At 44.4% G+C, this 23,127-nt stretch overlaps 1 protein-coding gene across 3 annotated transcripts in view; it reads right to left on the minus strand.

Moving 5' to 3' along the window:
- Positions 1-23,127, minus strand: part of LOC143930791 (uncharacterized) — a 461,539-nt gene that overhangs the window by 33,983 nt on the left and 404,429 nt on the right. For all 3 annotated transcript variants that reach the window (XM_077455410.1, XM_077455401.1, XM_077455393.1), the window contains 2 exons: positions 20,561-20,667; positions 5,867-6,008 (listed from right to left, as the gene is read on the minus strand). In XM_077455410.1, coding sequence (XP_077311536.1) covers positions 5,867-6,008; positions 20,561-20,667 — 249 coding nt within the window. The remainder of the gene's footprint in view (positions 1-5,866; positions 6,009-20,560; positions 20,668-23,127) is intronic.

A 23,127-nucleotide genomic window follows, 5' to 3' on the forward strand; every position in this document is an offset into this window, starting at 1 on the left:
ACTTCGGGGCGACTTCGGGGGCGACTTGCATTGACTTCTATACAGAAGTCCTCTGCAAGTCGCCGCTGAGCTCCCCGCAGGTCGCGGCGAGGTAAGTCGGAGACGCCTCGCCGCGCCTCGCTGTGTGAACCGGCCCTTATTTGGTCAATTTTTTTATTATTTTTATTTTCATTGATGAGTGTTTGAGAGAAACTCACACTCAAGTACCAGGTCCATCTAGCGCCCAGGGCAAGGATGTGGAACTTCGCCCCCTTCCCCACTGTTAATGCATGCCATAGAATGGGTTTACTGCCCTGTGTCCAATCTCTGTCCACCTGCCTTGTTTTGCTCAGGGCAGCTGTCCCTCCTGCCCACCCCTTGTCCCGGTCATTCATCACACTCCATTCACATCTCTATGCAGTCACAGAAGCATAAATGTTAATAAACTTCTCTGGGAGCTTCATATATGGTAGAGGGGCCACGACGTGTAAATGCCCTTTACATCACAGTTTAATAAATGTACACCTAAACACTTTCCTTTTCAGCAGCAAGAGAAACAGATGAAAATGCCTATGAAGAACAATTCCAAAATGCTACAGATTGTCACATAGTAACCCATTTTTTGGCTGTGTAGAGCAGATGCTGTGTGTGACATTTATAGACTATACAAACAGAACAAAATAAAATGAAAATAGAAATGTACTGGGTTTCTCTCTTTTATGATTCTAAAACAGGCTGAAAATTAAATGAAGCATGTGATTGGTGATGAAAAAAGAATTACACACATTCCTGGGAATAAAATGACCTTTTATGGTGCCCTTCAATTTTAAAGTAAACCTGTAGCCAGGCTTTGGACATTCAATCATTTACATATGCTTAAAGTGTTACTAAACCCACAACAGTAAAATCAGTCTGTATATGCAGTAAAGCAGGCTTGTTATACTCAATGTGGAACCTAAGGGGTTAATCCTCCACATTATGAAAACAGGCAGTTTTATCCTGTCTTCTCTGATCATCTCCTTCTTCTGCAGTCTCCAAAAAATAACCTGATATTTAGAGAGCCAGGGGACAGGCTGCACATGCACAGTTTGGTGTGTATTACTAGAGAATTTTTCATTTTTTTTCTTGGCAGAGTGCATGTGATCAGCGCAGGACCAGCACCAGCACTGTCCAGACAGAGGATCAGTGGTCCTGCATTCTCATTGGACAATCATGGGAGAATGAAAACTCCTTCTACAAGCTTTAACCAGACACTCATAGAAGTCAAAAGACTGCTATATACTGCTGATGAGAAAAAGATTTTAGCATTTTATATTTACTAAAACAATTGCATTTCCATGTTCTGTGTGCTGTGGGAGACCAGATATAGTGAATGCAGGCTCCTGGGTTTAGTAACACTTTAAAGTACACCTTTAGCCTAGGTTCACACTGTAGCGTCACATCTCTCCCACAGGCAGTTCACACTGCCCTCTGCGAACCGCTGTGGGTGTCAATACAAAGTTATTGACACCCCAAGATCAGTTCACAGATTGCAGTGTAAACGATATGTATTCTTCTACATATTTTTGGTAAAAAAAAAAAATCACAATAAGCGTTTATTGATTGGTTTGCTCAAAAGTTATAGCATCTGCAAAATAGGGGTTCGTTTTATGGCATTTTTATTAATCTTTTTTTTTTTACTAGTAATGGCGGCGATCTGCGATTTTTATCATGACTGCAACATTATGGCGAACACATCAGACAATTTTGACACATTTTTGGGACCATTGTCATTTTTACAGCGATCAGTGCTATAAAATTGCACTGATTACTGTAAAAATTACACTGGCAGTGAAGGGGTTAACTACTAGGGGGCTAGAACAGTGTGGGGGGGGGGGCTTGGCTATGAATGACACTTCACTGATCATAGCTCCCGATCACAGGACATCAGGCAGAACGGGGAGATGCTTGGTTACATTAGCATCTCCCCGTCCTTCAGCTCCGTGAGACGATCGCGGGTATCCCCACAGCAATCAAGTCCACAGGACCCGCAATCCTACTCACGGAGCCGCTGGCAGCGCACACGTGACCACACAGTGGCAAATTCAAAGGGACGTACCTGTACACCCATTTGCCCAGCCGTGCCATTCTGCTGATGTATATATAAATGCGCTGCTTGGCAAGTGGTTAATATATGAATATATTGAATTATGTTTATTACATATGTATTAGGTTTAGCTATTATGTAAGAAGTTTTGTTTGTGGACATGGATTGGGCATTGGGAAAGGGTTAGTATTGTCTGACCATTGAAAGGGTTCATTTTGGGCTGTTTTAAAAAAAACAACTGTTGTATAGTCAACAGTACCATGCCTCTGATAAAGCCAATGAACAAAAAAATGTCATGCACACATTTATTGTTTTGTAATTTTTATTTCATTTTGTAATTGTTTTTATTTTATTTGAAAAAAATCTGATTTATGCTATGTTGGTTTTATCCTTTTTTTAAAAAAACTCTACAACTGTTTTCAAGTTCCTGCCCCATACACTTGAGAAGAGATGGAGAAGTCCCAGGTAATTTGAAGCCAAAGTTCTTTTTCGTTGCTGCTGTGGAACTTGAGTGTGATCAAAGAGCTAGGAACATACCCCCCAACTTTTTGAGATGGGAATGAGGGACACCTATTATTAAAAGTATGTATAAGAAAAAGGAGAACAGTTGGGGCTTTATATGAGGTGGTGACCTGGTAAGGTCAGTTGCCTTCATTCCTATCTATAGGTCAAAAAAAGAGGTGGAAGGGGATTGGGAAGTTGAATGAAGCTCGTAGGTATAAAGAATTATATAAATTAACATACAAACGCATGAGTAAGTGTATATCCAATACAATTATAATAGCTGGTACAATTCATAAAAATGTATATCTATACATACAATGTAGACGGGTTGCCACATGATTATAAACAATTAATATCAAAAAATTATACATACTGACAGATATCAATTGAATCATAGGGACACGGCATATAATAGCTCATAATAGCGTTGCGTTACATATCACGTGACTTCTTCCAGAGATAACTTTCATCCCTGGAAGAAGTCACGTAATCTGTACCGCAACACGTCGGGAGGAGCTGGTGATATCATTTCCGGTGTCTCTGTACCCGGAAATAGAGGTGAGGAGGAGAGCCTCTTGTCCCTCTTGGATGTGATTTATACACTGCTTTTCCATACTTTATATAAGATGATATTCTTGTGAGTAGGGCCACCACTTGCCGACCGGCACCTGTACATATACGTCGGCACTTTGAAGATGGATATCTTGGTAACGGCAACAGCTGCTGCCACAACCAAGATATCCATCTTTTCAGGAGCCGGTCGTATATATGATAATGGTGGTCCCTGTGGCGGATTCACCACAAGATCACAGTTATTGGTGGTGGGAGAGGGCCCCCCTCCTGCTGCTCTCCCGCACCTTCCGCTGCTTACCGGAGCCGTCGGCAGCGGCGGAGGTGATTGGGTCCTCTCAGTGCCTGGGTATGGAGACGAGTGAGGCTAAGATGGCCCCCACCTGTCTCCATACGATCGCAGGGCAGAAGCGGCGTCAAAACGCCAGATCATTGCGGGACAACACTGGATTCACTGGGCGTGTAAGTATGTGAACTCATTAGCTCACTCCATTTAGCTCACACTGTTAACTATACATGCCGTGCTTGATAGGATTATGTTGCACTACTTTATTTATACAATGTTGTGTACATTTTATTCGGCACACTTGTCTGTGCTATGCAGTGTGTTGAGTGTAATGACTCCACACTGTATCACAGTATACAATACACTGTTCTGGAAATATTATACCCGGTTACATCCTGTAACCTGTTCCCCTAGTACAGGTATGTCCAAAGTCCGGCCAGCAGGCCAACTGCGGCCTGCATTCTGGTTTTGAACAACCCTCCTGGTAATTTGGACATGTATTATTATTATTATTATACAGGTTTTATATAGCACCAACAGTTTTCTCAGCGCTTTACAACATGAGGGCAGACATTACATTTACATTACAATTTGGTACAAGAGGAATCAGAGGGCCCTGCTCGTTAGAGCTTACAATCTAAAAAGTAAGGGGGCAATTGATACAAAAGGTAATGGCTGTGGGGGATGAGCTGATGGAGGAAGTAAAACAGTGTTAGTTAGAAGCAGGATAGTCTTCTTTGAAGAGAAGGGATTTCAGGGATCGTCTAAAGATGGATAGATTAGAGGACAGTCGGACAGATTGGGGTAGGGAGTTCCAAAGGATTGGAGAAGCTCTGGAGAAATCCTGGAGGCGAGCATGGGAGGAGGTGACAAGGGAGCTAGAGAGCAGGAGGTCTTGGGATGACCGTAGAGGGCAGTTTGGTTGGTATTTTGGGACTAGGTCAGTGATGTAGCTGGGGGCAGAGTTATGGATGGCTTTGTAAATTATTGTTAGTACTTTGAATTTTATTCGTTGGGTGAGTGGAAGCCAGTGCAGGGATTGGCAGAGAGGGGTGGAGGACACTGAATGGCTGGTAAGGTGGATGTATATCTTTTGTGGCCCTCAACAAATCCCCAAGCACCGGGGCCATGAAAGATATATATCCTAGCTGCCTCAGAGGGGGTGGAACGAGTGCCATACAAACAGTGAGAATTTCCTGTCTACGCGGCGGCCTCTGTAATAGGAAGTCCCGTCTCCTGGGCTGTCATTGGAGGACTGTTCTGCCTATCATAGGAGGCGGACTTTGTATTAAAGAGATCGCCGGGAAAACAAGAGATTCTCCTGTATATAATCTGTTGGCGCTCGTCCCTCCCCCTCCGAGGCTGCAGGTGGGCATGGATCAGGCTGCATTGATGGCAATGGTGAGTTTGCATTCATGGCAATGGGGGTGCTGCATTCATGGCAATGGTGAGGCTGCAGATGGGCATGGATCAGGCTGCACTGATGGCAATGATGAGTTTGCATTCACGGGCATGGAGTGCTGCATTCATGGCGATGGTGCAGCTGCATATGGGCATGGATCAGGCTGCACTGATGGCAATGGTGGGGCTGCATTCATGGCAATGGTGGGGCTGCAATTTACGGCACTTACAGATGGGCACTGACTCTTATTTTGCTTCACAGTTCGCCGATAAATATGGTATATCAAAATAACACGCCTGAGCTCACCTTTTCACTACACCCAGCCACAAAGGCAAGAGAATTATTGTTGGGTAGTGTACTGTATTAGTGCTCGGACAAACACACTTTGACCGAATTGTAATCGTTCAAAGAATGTAAGGCAAAATGGTCACCTTATCAAATCTGGCCCTCTTTGAAAACATTTTGGACACCCCTGCTCTAGTACTTTTGCTGCATACACATGACCGGACTTTCCGGCAGAAAAGGTCCGACGGTCTTCCCAACGGAGTTAAGACAGACTTCCGACCGAACAGATTTGCCCACACACGAACGGACCAAATTCTGTTAGTTACATGGGACGGGACTAGTAGCCAATAGCTGCCCTTGCGTCGTAATTGGTCTGTCGGACCAGCATACAGACAAACGGTTTTCCTGATAGAAATTGATTCCGTCAGACAGATTTGAAACATGTTCTATTTCTAGGTCCTTCAGGATTTTTGAAGAAAAAAGTCATATGAAGCCCACACAAGATCATAATATCCGACGGAATGACCTTTTCTGCCGGAAAGTCTGGTGATGTGTACGCGGCATTAGATGTGTAAAGCCACATTTCCATGTTAAACTGAAATTCAAGCATTTACTATGGGTTATTAAAGGATTACAGTTTTCACTTTAATGTTTGCTGCCTTGTTTTTTTAATTCCTTGATGGTGCAATCATTTAGGGTTAGCTAGGAAGTCTGATTTATTTGCTCTAAATGAGCTGTCATCTTCTTTACAAACCTTCTGGAGAGAATCCTCTGTTCAATATTTCCACCAGCTGACTCCTCCTGTCACAGTAATACAGTATCTGATGCACACCAGTGTCATGCAGTTTGGACACATAAGTTTTGACTTCTTCAAGGTCTTTCCACAAGAGGGCCGTCTGACAACACAAAATAGATTTAGATGTTAATAACACTGGGCAGGGAGCTGTAGACATTCATAAACCAACACATTAAAGCTGAACTGTAGTCATCTAAAAATGCCATGTGTTGCAGCTGGAGTAAGTTTTATTCCTGAAAATGTGAATAAACCAAAAGAAAATGGGATACCCCGCGCTTAGACTAAAATTATAAAAGATGTGATACTATTTAAGCTGCTCCCCTCAAAGTGCAAAGACTGCCTTTGTGAGATGTGGGTTGTAAATAATAAGGGGACGCTATTATAATAAACCTTGAGTGATAACAATAAAGTGCTCTAGAGCTTAATAATACCGCAGGTATCTTACTAGTAATACATGCTGCAATATACATTAAATAAATAAAATCAATCAACTCAAAAAGTGTCCATATACATAAAAAACTTGAAACTGAAGTGGAGTGAATCCTGTGCACTGTTACCGCTTAGGAGAAATTGCACAAACACGTCACCCGGTGAATTATGGTAAGTAGCCTACTCACCAACTCACCATGACCACTTTATTTAAAAAGAAAGGTCAGGTGAAGCTTTGGGAGGTTTAAGGAACTGCAATGATGCTTGGACACAGTATAAATACAATATAAATACAGCTGCTCTGTGATGCCCACAGAGGTTTGTTAGAGAACCTTATTGAACAAACAGCATCATGAAGGCCAAGGAACACACCAGACAGGTCAACAATAAAGTTGTGGAGAAATTTAAAGCAGAGTTAGGTTATAAAAAAAATCCCAAGCTTTGCACTTCTCATGGAGAACTGTTCAATCCATCATCCAAAATGGAAAGGGTATGGCACAACTGCAAACCTACCAAGACATGGCCGTCCACCTAAACTGACACTCCAGGCAAGGGGGAGCCTTCATCAGAGAAGCAGCCAAGAGGACCATGGTAACTCTGGAGGAGCTGCAGAATTCCACAGCTCAGGTGGGAGAATATGTCCACAGGACAACTATTAGTCATCCATAGTGATGGCCGAACAGTTCGCTCGGCGGTCGTTTCGCGGCGAATTTCGGCTGTTCGCGGTCCGCCCATTTGGAGGACTATTGGCGCCGTTCGCCCGGCGGACTTCCGCGTTTACTGTGTAAAAGAACTTTGACCTATGATGACACATCCATCATGGGGTACAGGACAGCCAATTGAGACATTACAGCACATGGACACTTGGACATTCCCCCTAACCTATAAATACACCCGATCCGGCGGCCATTTTACATTCTTTCTTCTGTCACTATAGGGAGAGGTTGCTGTGTGGAGCAGGGAGAGATTACAGTGACCCAAATCACTAGCTATTTGGTACACAAAAGTTATTTTCAGGACTGGTATAGGTGTTAGGTGTAGTTCAGGATAGGCAGTGCTGTGCTAGTGATTGTTGCAGTAGTCTGAGTGTCTTTTGTCAGTTTAGAGAAAGGGACAGGACGGTGTGTGCTGCAGGGACAGTCAGTTTAATCATTAGCTGTTACTATCAGGTCCACAAAAGTGCTATTCCAGTAACCAGTTATTGTTCCAGCAGCCTCTGTTTTGTCAGTTTATATAGGGACAGGCAGGAAGCAGTGTGTCAGGCAGTGAGGGTCAGTTTAATCAGTAGCTGTTACTATTAGTTCCACAAAGGTTCTTTTCAGGACTGGTATCAGTGGTATGGTAATAGGCTTGTACACGTATAATATTCTTTCTTCCAAATATAGAAAGAATATTATACTTGACTGCTGCCCTTCTTCTGCAGTCTGCTAATCATTCACAACTCACTTGTTCCACAAAGCTTTTTATCAGGACTGGTAACTTGATCTGTCTAGGGTGCTACAGTACATAGGGTTGAGTGAGGTACAGTCTGCTATTCTATAAGGACTGGTATCGGTCCACAATATATAGGGTTGAGGTGCACTACTGCTGACCGCTGCCCTATACTGCAGCAGTCCTTCATCGGTATAGGGACTGACATACAGTCTGCTAATCACTCACACACAACCTACTTGGTCCACAAAGCTCTTTATCAGGACTGGTAACTTGGTCTGTCTAGGGTGCTACAGTACATAGGGTTGAGTGAGGTACAGTCTGCTATTCTATAAGGACTGGTATCGGTCCACAATATATAGGGTTGAGGTGCACTACTGCTGACCGCTGCCCTATACTGCAGCAGTCCTTCATCGGTATAGGGACTGACGTACAGTCTGCTAATCACTCACACACAACCTACTTGGTCCACAAAAGTCCTTATAAGGACTGGTAAGGTATAGGGTGCTACAGTACATAGGGTTGAGTGAGGTACAGTCAGCTATTCTATAAGGACTGGTATCGGCCCACAATACATAGGGTTGAGGTGCACTACTGCTGACCGCTGCCCTATACTGCAGCAGTCCTTCATCGGTATAGGGACTGACGTACAGTCTGCTAATCACTCACACACAACCTACTTGGTCCACAAAAGTCCTTATAAGGACTGGTAAGGTATAGGGTGCTACAGTACATAGGGTTGAGTGAGGTACAGTCTGCTATTCTATAAGGACTGGTATCGGTCCACAATACATAGGGTTGAGGTGCACTACTGCTGACCGCTGCCCTATACTGCAGCAGTCCTTTATTGGTAAAGGGACTGAGAGTTTTGTCACAGGGTCATTTAAAAAATGACAGGCAGAGGAACAGGCAGGCCCTTCCGCAGGGGTGGTAGGGGTAGGGCAGGAGCAACAGGCTTGAGCCAAAGTGGGAAGTTGCAGAAGGTGCGTTCAATTACTTTAAAGGACGCACCAGACTTGGTTGAATGGCTCGCTCAGCCATACTCTTCTGCACCCTCCTCATCCTCTCGATCTGCACCCTCTTCTTCACTCTCTGCTATGTGCACCCGCAAAGACACTACCACCAACAACACCACCACCAAATACCTTCCGCTTGAGTCACAGGAATTATTTTCCGATCCATATCAAGAGGACATTTCTGATGCGCAGCCACTCTTGGTATTGGATCAGGAAGAGGAGGTAGCAACAACCGCTACTTAGCAGTCTGACGACAGTACCCAGATCAGCCCAAGGAGGAGGTTGGTCCCCGGTGTGACTGCCTACTCCGAGATCTCTACTTATAGCGGTGGGGAAGGTGACGTTGATGATGACGTGTCTAGTGATGTCACGTGGGTGCCCACAAGAGAGGAAGAGGAGGGGAGTTCAGAGGGAGATATGGACCAGCAGATAGGGAGGAGAAGCAGGAATAACTTACATTGCACAGGAGGGACAAAGCAGACTGCAAATGTATCAGGAGCGAGTCATTGACCATGTACGGTCACATCTGGCGCTTCCAGGACACCGGCACATGGCTCTGCAGTGTGGGCTTTTTTTAACGCTGACAATAGCATTGCCATCTGCAATCTTTGCAGTCAACGCATTAGTCGCGGTAAGCCCAACACTCACCTAGGGACGACCGCCTTAAGAAGGCACATGGGCAGCCATCACCGAGCCGAGTGGGAGCAACGGAACACACAAAGCCACACTGCAGGCTCTCACCGTCCAGCCTCGTCTTCTACTTCTCCTTCTCCTCTCTCCTCACAATTGTCCTCCACTCCCCACCTTCCATCACGCCAAGCTCACGATTTTCTGGAAAAAGGCAGGCTTCCGTGGGCCTAATGTTCGAGCGTAAAAAAATGATGACGCCGGATAACCCTCTTGCCCAACGGTTGACGGCTGGCTTGTCAGAACTCATAGCCCGCCAACTACTGCCATATAAACTGGTAGACTCAGAGGCCTTTCGCAAATTTGTGGCCATTGGAACACCACAATGGAAGGTCCCAGGAAGGAAGTATTTCTCAGAGAAGGGCATCCCAGAGCTATATGGTCATGTTCAGCGGCAAGTGAATGTATCTCTGGCACACAGTGTCGGTGCCAAGATACATCTGACCACAGACACGTGGTCTAGCAAACACGGGCAAGGAAGGTATATCACTTTTACTGCCCACTGGGTGAACCTTCTGACGGCTGTCAAGCATGTAACCCGTGGCACCCGTGTAGATTTGGTTTTACCGCCACGGATTGCATGCAGGCCTGACTCTTCTTCTCCTCCTCCTCCTACTCCATCCTCCTCCCTCTCCTCCTTAGCTGACTCCTCATTTTCCGATGCTAGCGTCTCTTCCGCTGCGCCGCCCAAGCTCCCCAGAACCTATTCGACATGTCAGGTGAGACGTTGCCATGCAGTGCTGCGTCTGTTGTGCCTGGAAGCCAAGAGCCACACTGGCCCGGCACTCCTTTCAGCTTTGCGTTCACAGGCAGATCAGTGGCTAACACGGCTCAATTTGACAGTTGGTAAAGTGGTGTGTGACAACGGTGCCAATCTGCTTAGCGCATTGAAACAGGGCAAAATCACGCACATGCCATGCATGGCACACGTCTTAAACTTGGTCGTGCAGCGATTCGTTGTCAAATACCCTGGGGTCCAGGACATCTTGCGGCAGGCAAGGAAAATTTCGGCCCATTTCAGAAGATCTTACACGGCCATGGCTCGCCTTGCTGACATTCAGCGGCGACACAATCTGCCGGTCAGACGTCTTATTTGCGATTCCCCGACGCGATGGAACTCAACCTTCTATATGCTTGATAGGCTGCTCCAGCAGAAACATGCAGTTAACGTCTACCTGTATGAACTCTGTGGCAGAACCGGTTCTGGGAGCTGGGGTTTTTTTCACCGCACCAGTGACTGCTCATGCACGACGCATGCAGACTTCTGCGTCCATTTGAGGAGATCACCAAACTGGTCAGTCGCAGCCATGGCGCCATCAGTGACATGGTACATTATGCCTTCTTTATGGAGCGTGCATTGCGTCATGCCATTGATCAAGCTGTGGAGGAGCAGGAGAGGGAAGATGAGGAAGTCGCAATGCTGGATGAATTCCCAGGGGGGGCTACTCTATCTAAAACAAGTCAACAACAGGAGTCTGAAGAGCAGTCAGAGGAGGATGGTGCCGGGGCGGATGAGGAGGAACAAGAAGAGCATGCTTTAAACCTTTCTGGGATCCCTGTTGTGCGTAGTTGGGGAGAGGAGAATGAAGAGGACGACATTATCCTGGATGATGAGCAGGAGCCAGGCCACCCCACCGCTTCTACTTTAGTGCAAATGGGGGCCTTCATGCTCCAGTGTTTTAATAGGGACCCCCGTATAAAAAGCATAAGGGTCAAGGACCAGTACTGGGTGGCAACGTACTTAGACCCCCGGTACAAACACAAAATGGCGGAAATGTTACCGCCGTCACAGAGGGCTGTCAGAATGGAGCACTTCCAGGCCTTGCTTCGAGAAATGCTGCATTCTGCTTTTGCGTGCGCTGGCAGAGGAGCAATTCACACTCCCAGAGAAGGAGTTGCGGGTACCAATCCAACAGCGCCTGCAAGAAGAGGCCGGTTTTAAGATTTGTTGGTGACTTCGGATATGAGGTCATTCTTTCAGCCGACCCATCGACAGGTGTCATCCGGATCCAGCATCAGGGAACGCCTAGACCGTCAGGTGTCCGACTACATCGGGTTAACGGCCGATGTGGACGCTCTGAGGAGTGATGAACCCCTGGACTACTGGGTGGGCAGGCTTGACCTCTGGCCAGATCTTGCCCAATTTGCAATGGAACTGTTGGCTTGCCCCTCATCCAGTGTCCTGTCCGAAAGGACGTTCAGTGCAGCAGGGGGGATCGTGACCGATAAGCGTACTCGCCTAGCTCACGACAGTGTTAACTACCTCACATTTCTAAAAATGAATGAGGCATGGATCTCGGAGGAATTCAACACATGTGACCAGTAGACCATGTATATGTCTATAAACAATTTTTTTAATCGAGCACAGAGACCTTCTTTCTTCATTTGGCCCAATTCCTTGTCCAAAAAAAGCACACCGTACCCTCCTCTTTGAAGAGGTTGAGCGGTGTCATATTTCTACTGGGGCTGCTTATTATGAGGGGCTCCCACCATCCCTGTGCTGTGCTGTGCTGACATTCTCCTGGGGCTGTATCTCTGCTGTGCATATAATGAGGGGCTCCCACCATCCCTGTGCTGTGCTGACTTCCTCCTGGGGCTGTACCTCTGCTGTGCATATTTTGAGGTGCTCCCACCATCCCTGTGCTATGCTCCTTATGAGGGGCTCCCACCATCCCTGTGCTGTGCTGACTTACTCCTGGGGCTGCTTATTATGAGGGGCTGCCACCATCCCTGTGCTATGCTGACATCCTCCTGGGGCTGCTTATTATGAGGGGCTCCCACCATCCCTGTGCTATGCTCATTATGAGGGGCTCCCACCATCCCTGTGCTATGCTGACTTCCTCCTGGGGCTGCTTACGGTGCAGGTGTCAGTGCTGTATATCACGGCGCTGATGTCAGTGCTCTCTGTCACGGTGCTGCTGTCAGTGCTGTATATCACGGTGCTGGTGTGAGTGCTTTATGTCACGCTGCTGATGTCAGTGCTCTCTATCACGGTGCTGCTGTCAGTGCTGTATATCACGGTGCTGGTGTGAGTGCTTTATGTCACGCTGCTGATATCAGTGCTCTCTATCAGGGTGCTGCTGTCAGTGCTGTATATCACGGTGCTGGTGTGGGTGCTTTATGTCACGCTGCTGATGTCAGTGCTCTCTATCATGGTGCTGTTGTCAGAGGACTCTATCACGGTGCAGGTGTCATTGCTGTATGTCACGCTGCTGATGTCAGTGCTCTGTATCACGGTGCTGCTGTCAGATGACTCTATCACGGTGCAGGTGTCATTGCTGTATGTCACGCTGCTGGTGATCATCTCCTGCACCCTCTTCTTTGCCTACCCTGGTCCCTGACCTTCCCTCTCCTCTATTGCCTTCATGCGCTCCACAGTCCTGAATTGTCACAACAATTTCCCATATAAAAAAAGAATGCTTGTAGTTGTCGATCCCAGATTCACCTCATACATGTGTTATGTCATTGGCCATGTGGTGGGACTATGTTTGCACAGCTATTAATTATTTTGTGGCTGCAAATTTGACCTATAGGTTTGCGAAGTTCACCTCCCATTGAAGTCAATGGGGCCCGCCGCGAACGTTCCGGCTCGCGAACTATCGGCCGCGTTCGCGAAACGTCCCGTCGGAAGTTCGTCCATCACTAGTCGTCCACTCCACAAATATGGCCTTTATGGAAGAGCGGAAGAAAGCCATTGTTGAAAGAAAGTCATAATAAGTCCCATTTGCAGTTTGTGAGAAGCCATGTGGGGGACACAGCAAACATGTGGAAGAAGGTGCTCTGGTCAGATGAGACCAAAATTTAACTTTTTGGCCTAAAAGCAAAACACTATGTGTGGTGGAAAACTAACACTGCACATCACACTGAACACACCATCCCCACCATGAAACATGGTGGTGGCAGCATCATGTTGTGGGGAGGTTTTTCTTCAGCAGGAACAGGGAAGCTTGTCAGAGTTGATGGGAAGATGGCTGGAGTCAAATACAGGAACATCTAAGAAGAAAACCTGTAATGCCGCGTACACACGATTGGAATTTTGGTTTTAAAAACCTCTGATTGTTTTCCCGACGGAATTCCGACGGGATTTCACTCAAGCTGTCTTGCATACACACGGTCACACCAAATTCTGACCGTCAAGAACGTGGTGGCGTACAACACGTACGACAGCACTAGAAAAAGTAAGTTCAAGACCCAGTGTGCCACCCTTTGGGCTCCTTCTGCTAATCTCATGTTAGTCAAAGTTTGGTGAGAGATGATTAGTGCTTTTCAGACTCGTACTTATTCCAATCGTTTTACTGCTGTTCAGTTTGTGCTTGTGGATTTGTATCTGGTTTTCAGTATGTGTAGTCAGTTCATATCTGTTTTTCAGTGTGTTCTTGTCCGCTTGTTTCTGATTTTCAGTTCGCTCTTCACAGGCCTTGCTTCAGTGCGTTTGGTTAGTTCGTTCTGACCAGCCAACCGGTTTGAAACCATGTTGCGATTACATACTCGTCATAGAGTTCGCGCTATACAAGGACTTGGTGTTGGGGTTCTTACTTTGACACAAGCCCGGTCCATGAACAGGGCGAGGAGGAGTTCATGGACCAAGAATTGGTTACTTCAGCGTGACCAATTCTCTCATAAGCCTCTGCTGCGTGAGATCCAAGAGAATAACCGTGATGATTTCAGGAATTTTCTCTGGATGACAGACCCCATTTTTCACAGTTTGTTGGCTTTGCTCACCCCTTATATTAGCAGGCAGGACACCTGCATTCGGCAAGCCATCACTCCAGAGCAGAGGCTAGTCGCCACCTTGCGGTACATGGCCACTGGGAGAAGTCTACAGGACCTCAAGTTCTCTACCGGCATCTTCTTCCAGGCTCTGGGGATCATTATTCCAGAGACCTGCTCTGCTATCATTCAGGTGCTGCAAAAGGACTATATTAGGGTAAGTTTTATCCTTTAACATCACATTCTATGTATTTAATGTTTGCTAATGTTTTGTATTTATTTCATCATTCCATAATTACCCTGATTGTAATATGCTATGAATGTCCCTTTTGTCCTCATGCATGCTTGAATTTTTTAATGCTCTTTTTTTTGGCCTACATGCATATTTTCCTTCACTAACCTCCCCAGCATGCTATCCTGGGCCCATACACACCTAGCCTAGTCACTTAACAGTGTATTTTGTCAGCTGCATTGTAGTGCTTTTCCCGAAACACCCCCTATAATGTGTATAAAATGTTATTGTTGTCCTTAAATTCATTCAGAGTGTCGGAGGCTTTTTTTGTCAGAGGGGATGAGCGGACATTATTTTTTGTCTTTAAATACGCATTACAATCAAAGTTATACTGATGTTGGCCAAGAATGTTTGTGTCTAATCTGCTTGCAATGTTTATGTGCAAAATTACTATTTTTTTTTTCTGTTTTGACTCCACAGTTTCCTTCAACGCCACAGGAATGGCAGACTGTGGCATCCCACTTTTCCCATCGTTGGGACTTTCCTAACTGCGGCGGGGCAATAGATGGGAAGCACATCCACATCGTCCCACCACCCCATTCGGGGTCATACTATTTTAACTATAAGGGGTTTCATAGTATCGTGTTGATGCAGTGATGTCGGTGACATATGAGTTGCTATATGTGGACGTGGGGAAGAATGGGCAGATGTCGGATGGTGGAGTCTTTGCCCAGACCGAGTTCTACAGATATCTCCAGAGAGGTGGCTTGGGATTGCCACCTGCGGAAGAGAACGTCGAAGGACTTCTGTTTGTTTTTTTTGCTGATGAAGCAATTGGTCTGGGCAATCATGTGATGAGGCCGTTCCCCCAGAGGACCCTCACCCCAGAGAAGAGGGTTTTTAATTACCGTTTGGCCAGAGCCCAGAGAGTCGCGGAGAATACCTTTGGGATAATGGCCAGCTGGTTCCGCCTATTTCTAACAGCAATTAACCTGGCGGAGTACAAACTGAACCACATTGTTTTATGCTGCTGCATCCTGCACAGCTTTTTAAGGTGGGCCCCGAGGTCGAACTTCTGGAACCGACACTGATGGCGCTGGAAGCTGTCCGTCCTGGCTTGCCCCCCCAAAACGCCCGTGAAATGCATCAAAAATATGTGGAATATTTTACGGGTAGGGGGGCCATTGCTATGCCAGCTAATTTGTAAATATTTTTAAAATAAAAAAAAATTGATCTGATAAAATCTTGATTTGGATTTACTGCTTGGGTTTTTTATTTATCTGTCTCCTAGGTTATCCTAGTGCACTTGTAGTGGCAAGTGGTTTTCACATTATTTAAATAATACCCATTGTCACTGTAAACACCAACTTAATACAAAAAGTGTTATTGAGCATTGAAAAAAGAAGCCACACATTGTTGAGTAGAAAGCCTTTTACTCCGTGCACATTCACATGTGCATTTTTTAAAAGATTTGGCGGTAAAAAAAAACATATTTTTTTTTCAAAGTTTTACCTTTACATTTTTTAACAAATACAGAAACAGGCATATTTCCAAAAATAACATACACAACTCTGGAACTTACAAAGTTCAACATTGCAAAAAAGAAGGCAATATCAGACATTTTATAGTGTGAAAAATGTCTTTCATCAGATGGGGGGAAGTCACCCCTGTAAAAGCCAAATTTAGAAGATGCATACAAATTGTGAGTAAAAATGGAGATTTCCTTTCTGATCCCATACCTAACGTCAACATGTGTTATCTCCCATCATGGGGGCTCAATGGACGTGTTTTGGGTGTGCAACCACTTCCTCTCACCTGGGAGGGGTTGCACCCACAAAACGCATACATTGAAATCATGATTTTGGCCTTTTGCAGATTGAGGTTTGGGTATGGCCCATTCTTTCCATCATAGTTGGCCCAATTCAATACGTGGACCATCTCCACAAAGGACATATTGGAGGCCTTAAACCTGCTTCTGGATAAGAACGTTTCGGCCTCCGGGCTTTCCTCCTCGTTACTACTAGTAGTAATCACCTGCTGTGCTTCCGCCGTGTTCCTCTCCCATTGCGATGAAAGAGACGGGGCGGGGAATCTTTGAGAAAGAACGTCAGGGGCAGGCGACGCAGGCGGAGTTTCACGCATGAGCTGTGTATATAAAGTTAAGATGCGTGTGTCGTACGTACGTTCGGTGTGCTGAGGAAGGAGGACGAACATTCTAATGAAGGTAACATCTTAACTTTGGTACATCAGTAGCCTATACTGATACTAGATTGAGGCCTATATTGGGATAAGATTAGGAGAGTTTAGCCTATTTAATGTTTTTGTCTTGTGTTTTGTCTTGCAGCAAATATGAAACAATTCAAAGACCCTGAATTCATGGACCACTTCATAGACAAATACAGGGATATGCTAAATTTGTGGGAGGTTAAAAACCCCTTACATCAAAATAAACCAGGTGGGAGGCAACGCTGAAGAAACTGATGGCATATGTGAAGATGCAGGTCCCCAACGCAGACATTGAGTTTGTGGAGAGGAAAATTGGTAGCTTGAGAAGCACATATAGGAAGAAGCTTAATAAGGTCCAGGCTTCCATGAGATCAGGAGCTGCAGCAGAGGATGTGTATGTACCCAGTCTGTGGTACTACAGCAGGATGCGGTTTCTGGAAGACCAGATGGAAGCCAGGGAATCACTTTCTACACTTCCATCCCCCCTTCCCTCAGCCCCAGCTGAGGCTTCCGAGGACCAACCTGGGCCTTCCATCATGGAAGAAGTTGAGGAGCCCAACATATTTATTGTCCAAAAATGATTGTTGTTAACTAGATGTTATTCTTGCTAACAAATGAATGATTTAACAAAAAGTGTTTGACATATCAATTGACAGTAGGGGCCAAAAATGAGTGTGACAAGAATGAAAAAATGCTGGGCTCAGAATGATAGTCTTTTCTATTTATTAACCTTCAATTTGCAACAGTCATGAGCTGAAATTTGGGTGTGATTGATGAACCAAAAACTAAAAGTATGTCCCTTTTTCATACACAGGAAGGCTTCAGCCAGGACGGGGCTCTGGAATGTGTCAGCCAGGACGAGGCTGGGGTAAGTGGCAGCCAGGAGGAGGTGGGGGTAAGTGGCAGCCAGGAGGTGGCAGGGCCCTCTAGCCTCATCCAATAACAGGTGCCTCCCCTCTGCCTTCCAACAAAATGGGCCAGGAAGGGGAGTAACATGGAGGAGGCAGCACTGGGCCTCATTAAGGATGCTAATGTGGCCCTGAAAAGCCCCACCAATGCTGAAGAGGCCTATGGCTGCTATGTAGCTGCTAAATTGTAGCAAATGGAGGCGGGCCAACGCCTCAGGTATGAGAAATTTGTTTTTGAGGCGATTCAGAGGGGGTTGAGTGGCCAAATAAGTGATAACATGCACTTATTTATGCTCACCCATCCTCCTCCTCCTGCCACAAGTCCACCTCCAGAGCCACAGCCTCTAAGGAAGGCTGCGAGGAAGGCTGCAGGGAAGGCTGCAAGGAAGACAAGAAAGTGATGGCCTGGGTTCAGGCTGGTCCAACAGAAGACACAGGCTGTGGTAGTACCACAGCCTGGGGACATATATGTCATCTGCTGCTGTTCATGATCCCTGGGAGTCCTAGACAAGATTGTGCTCCCCATTATATGGACTTCTCAAGCTACCAATTTTATTTTCCAAATAGTTGATATGTGCCCTGGGGTAGAAAAGCTTAGCAAATTCCAGCAGTTTCTCCAGTGTTGCCTTCTTTATTTTGTAATCAGCCAGAATAAATGGAGATTTTTTTTGAAAATACTTGCCTATGTGTCTTCAAATAGGACTGTTTGTTTTTGTGAGTAGACAGGTACATTTAAAAAATACAATGTCAAATTAACAAGGCACACCAACCAACCTCCTTGAGCTTTAAAAGGACAAGATAATAATAAAACACAAAAAGTTTGGAGGTAAGGGACTTTTGCGACACCAAATATTGGAAGAAAAATAAGAAAAGGTGTTTTAAAAAAATATATACAAATTTATTGTCCTAAATTGTGAGCCAGTGATTCGATCTGAACATTTATAGCCCAAAACCATGAGGAGATATGGTGGATATTAACCCTTTGAGGATCTTTTGCCCTTTTCTCGAGCTCCCTGATATACAGTCACTCTATATAACTGATCCATAAGAGACAATTGTAATAATTACCCCCTCTGCGGGTCTCCCTGGCCATATATGAGGGCAGACTGGCATTGTCTGTGTGGATCAATGGAAAACATTGTGTGAAGAGAGAATGTCACCTGCGTTTAGGCAATAGGTGTTAATTATAGACCATAGGGAATTGTATTAAATGTTTGACTATTTTTTATATTTTGTGTAATGTATATGAAATAAATTTGTATATTTTTTTTTAGAACACCTTTTCTTATTTTTCTTCCAATATTTTGTGCCGCAAAAGTCCCTTACCTCCAAACTTTTTGTGTTTTATATTTTCTTTTGGGATGCTGGTACCAGTATTGTATATCATTTGAACAGATCCCTGTCGGAGGACTTTTTTCGACAAGATAATAATGTTGTTGTGTAAACTTGACACAAAAAAAAAAATGATGGAGAGGACTATAAAATAATTTCAAAATATTCCAAAAAAAGATAACACAAAAAAAAAATCCAAACATTATTATGGAGATCTGGCTTGAAAAACAAAAAAGATTATTCATGAGATCAGGAGAAATAATGAAGAAAGGTTGTGAGAGTTATTCTTCTAGCATTGTAAAAAAGAAGAGAATGCACTGCATTAAACTATTAAAACGAATTCAGCGTGCCGATTGTGGTATGTCCATTATGAACGGTAGTTTTACTAGAATGATCGCCTCCGTCTCGTAGTTGAATCTGAGCATGCATGAGTTTTTGTGCATCGGAATTGCATACACAGGAATGGATTTTCGGATGGGAACCTTCTCCGACCGAAAAATGTAAGATATGCTCTCAATTCGGCCAGCAAACGTCCGATGGAGCATACACACAATCGCATTTTCCGACCAAAAGCTCTCATCGGTCTTTAGCTGGCCGAATGTCCGATTGTGTGTACGCGGCATTAGAGTTCGCAAAAGACTTGAGACTAGGGAAGAGGTTCACTTTCCAGCAGGGCAACAACCTTAAACATACAGAGCTACAATGGAATGGTTTAGATCAAAGCATATTCATGTGTTAGAATAGCCCAGTGAAAGTCCAGACCTAAATCCAATTGAGAATCTGTGGCAAAACTTGAAAATTGCTGTTCATAGATGCTCTTCATCCAGTCTGACAGAGCTTGAGCTATTTTGCAAAGAAGAATGTGCAAAAATGTCACTCTCTAGATGTGCAAAGCTGGTAGAGACATCCCCCAAAAGACTTGCAGCTGTAATTGCAGCGAAAGGTGATTCTACAAAGTACTGACACAGAGGGGCTGAATACAAATGCACGCCACACTTTTCACATAGTTATTTGTAAAAAAAATTAAAAACCATTTATCGTGTCTTTTCATTTCACAATTATGTGCCACTTTGTGCTGGTCTATCACATAAAATCCCAATAAAATACATTCAGCATTATAGCATTTTTCTTGACGCAAGATTTGCTTTGACATTTTTTTTTTTAGCACCAAGCATGATTTTTCATTTTGTTTATCCTTTCAAAATATTTTTGCACATAAGGACACTATTGTGGATTGTGGAATCACTTTATATTCATTCATATATATTACAATTTTTGATTTGCTTTTTCAGTTTTTTTTTTTTCATGGATTATGCTACAAGGTATATATACTTTTGTGTGGGGTACACTTATTATTATCATTGTTTCTATAGATTGATTTATTTATGCTATTGTGAGCACAGATGTGTTTGCGCTGCATTTGCGTTTGAGGTAGCCATCCTAGAACAGAAAGTCTGAGAATTGCAGAAAAAAAGCTTGCATTTCAGAGAAGAAACATAGGAAGAGAGAGATAGAAGATACATTCTACTTATATAAAACCATATATAAAAACATATTGCATTTAATTTATTTTATAAAAAATGTGAGTTTAGTGTCACCAAAGATCTGTGACTTCTGGAAACTATGCTATAGTTATTACTGAGCCAACAATTTCATTATTTCAACTCGTAATTGTAGTTACCTCAACAATTTCTTCCAAAACCAGCTTCTGACCTTCTACTTCAATCTCTTTAACAGCAATGTCTTGTACTGTCACAGGCATGCCATTTTTGTTTTCCTTCTGTTCCCCTATTTCGGAAATCAAGATACAGTTTAGAAAAGCAGGCTGGATTGTAGATGTGTATAAACATACATGCTTTGGTACATTTTCATTTTCCAGTTAAATTATTTTAGAAAAAGTGAATGAGACCCTGAAATGGAGGAGAGTTGGCAATTTCCAGAAAGCAAATCAAACTATGGGAATTCCCCAGAGATAAAAGAGATTCCCCAGCCAGTAGATACAGTGCATTGAGAAAGTATTTACACCCCTTGGAATTTTCCACATTTTGTCATGTTACAAACAAAAACATAAATGTATTTTTTGGGGATTTTAGGGAATAGACCAACACAAAATGGCACATAATTGTGAAGTGAAAAGAAAATGATAAATGGTTTTCAAAATGTTTTACAAATACATACGTGAAAAGTGTGGCGTGCACAACCACAGTAAATTACATTATAGATGCTGTTTAAGAGGTGAAAGTGGAGCAGGAATGGGTCCGGGCCAAGCTGGCCGACTTAGAAGACCGCTCCAGACATACCAACTTTAAACTGCGGGGGGTCCCTGAATTTATACCCCCGGGCAGACCTACCAAAAGCCACTAAAGACCTCATACACACAATTTTGCCTGACGTGGCTCCCAGAGATATCATCATAGACAGCATCCACAGAATAGCAAAACTCTCACACTTACCAGCGTTTGTGCTGAGAGATGTGCTCATAAGGGTAAATTTTTTCCACAAAAAAATGATGTCAGAAGCAAGGCCCAAAGCTCCTCTGTCCTGAACGTACGAAGGAGTCCAGCTCTTCCCTGACCTCTCCAAATACACGCTACAACTTAGGAGGCAGCTGAACCCCATGACTAAAGGCCTATACAACCATAAAATTCTCTACAAGTGGAGGTACCCGGCAACATTACTCATCACTAAAAATGGCACCACTCATGTTGTCAGCAACCTAATAAAAGGCATGCACCTTCTACATGAATGGGGTATCATTCTGGAATCACTCAAAGAAGGTATCCCACTACTGCCACAACGGAAACCCCAACAACGGCACAGCAAACAGGGATCCAGAACCTACCAATCCCAGATGATCCCCTGATCCGCATGGGCCACATCCACAACAATATTTCTCAATTTGCTACCTCAAGGGAATCTCTCAGTTTTTCCTAGTTATTAACTGTTTCCCCCAACCAGCAGCATAGCTGCATCTAGCTTCCTGTTACACATGCCACCACGATCCTCTTATTGAAGGAACTACGTATGACAGAAGAGTTCCTTACAGTTTTTTTTTGTTCTCATTCTTGATATTTTAACCTTTCTGACTGCTTGCTTCTTCCCCAGCCCTTTCTTGCAGTTCTAGCTCCAGGACAGCAATATCATAGTACCTACCTTCCAGTGGATACACAGCTTCAAACGAAGGTCACCTAGCCATCAAACTAAGAATTATAACTAACTGTAAGTGTTACTCCCCCACTTGCACCACCTCCAACCCTGGTCACTAGTCATGCTGTTTACCATACTATCCTTAAATGCCAAGGGCCTAAACCACCTGGCTAAATGTCACTCCCTGTGGCACACAGTTGTAAAGCTCTGCAGCAACTTCCTATGTGTCCAAGAGACATATCTACTTCCCACGTCAACAGCCCTATGCTCCAACAGCAAATATCCCCAAATCTACCACCAATATCTGCCACCTACACCCCACATGAGGAGTCCTCATAGCAATAAAAAATGGAATTGCCTTCCACTTGCTTCAAGAAATCTCCAACCCCAATGGCCGCTACCTAATTCTAATATTTACCTTCAACAAAGTCAATTACACCTTATTTAATGTATACGCCCTCAACACCCGCCAGATTAGCTTCCTCAGGAAAGCTATGAGCAAAGCACAATCTGTGCATCAGGGCCATCTGCCCATATGCGGGAACTTAAATATAGAAGCGGACATTCACATGGACACTACTTCAGCAGCGAAAAGAAGAGAGAGTCCCCCCTGAAACAACTCCTGGCATCACATGATGTCTTTGATGTATGGAAGTATCATCACGGGGGTCTGAAAAAGACTATACCTACTTCTCCCCCCATCACAAATCATATTCAAGAATAGATATGTTCCTCACAGACAAGTGGTTGTTACAAAACATTGGCGCATCTGTAATCCACACCATGAAGTGGTTGGACCACGCTCCAATCACTATTTGCCTCAACAACACTGCATCCAAGAGGAATACTTTCTTCTGGCGTGCAAACAATTACATACCACAACACCCCAATTACTCCCAAGAAATAAAAAAACACCTGAAAGAATACTTTTATTTAAATAAAGGATCAGTGGGGGGCCCCGTCATGGTGTGGAATGCGCACAAAGCGGTTATTAGGGGGTACCATAATAAAATTAAGTTCCATATGTAAAAAGAAGAGGATGCAGCAAATAGACACCCTTACATCCCAAATGAACAATCTTGAATCCCAACACAAGACCAA

This window comes from Lithobates pipiens, unplaced genomic scaffold (genome assembly GCF_037356315.1).
Source record: "Lithobates pipiens isolate NorthernLeopardFrog02 unplaced genomic scaffold, aLitPip1_a1.2 Scaffold_10, whole genome shotgun sequence".
In the NCBI taxonomy this organism is placed as follows: Eukaryota; Metazoa; Chordata; class Amphibia; order Anura; family Ranidae; genus Lithobates; species Lithobates pipiens.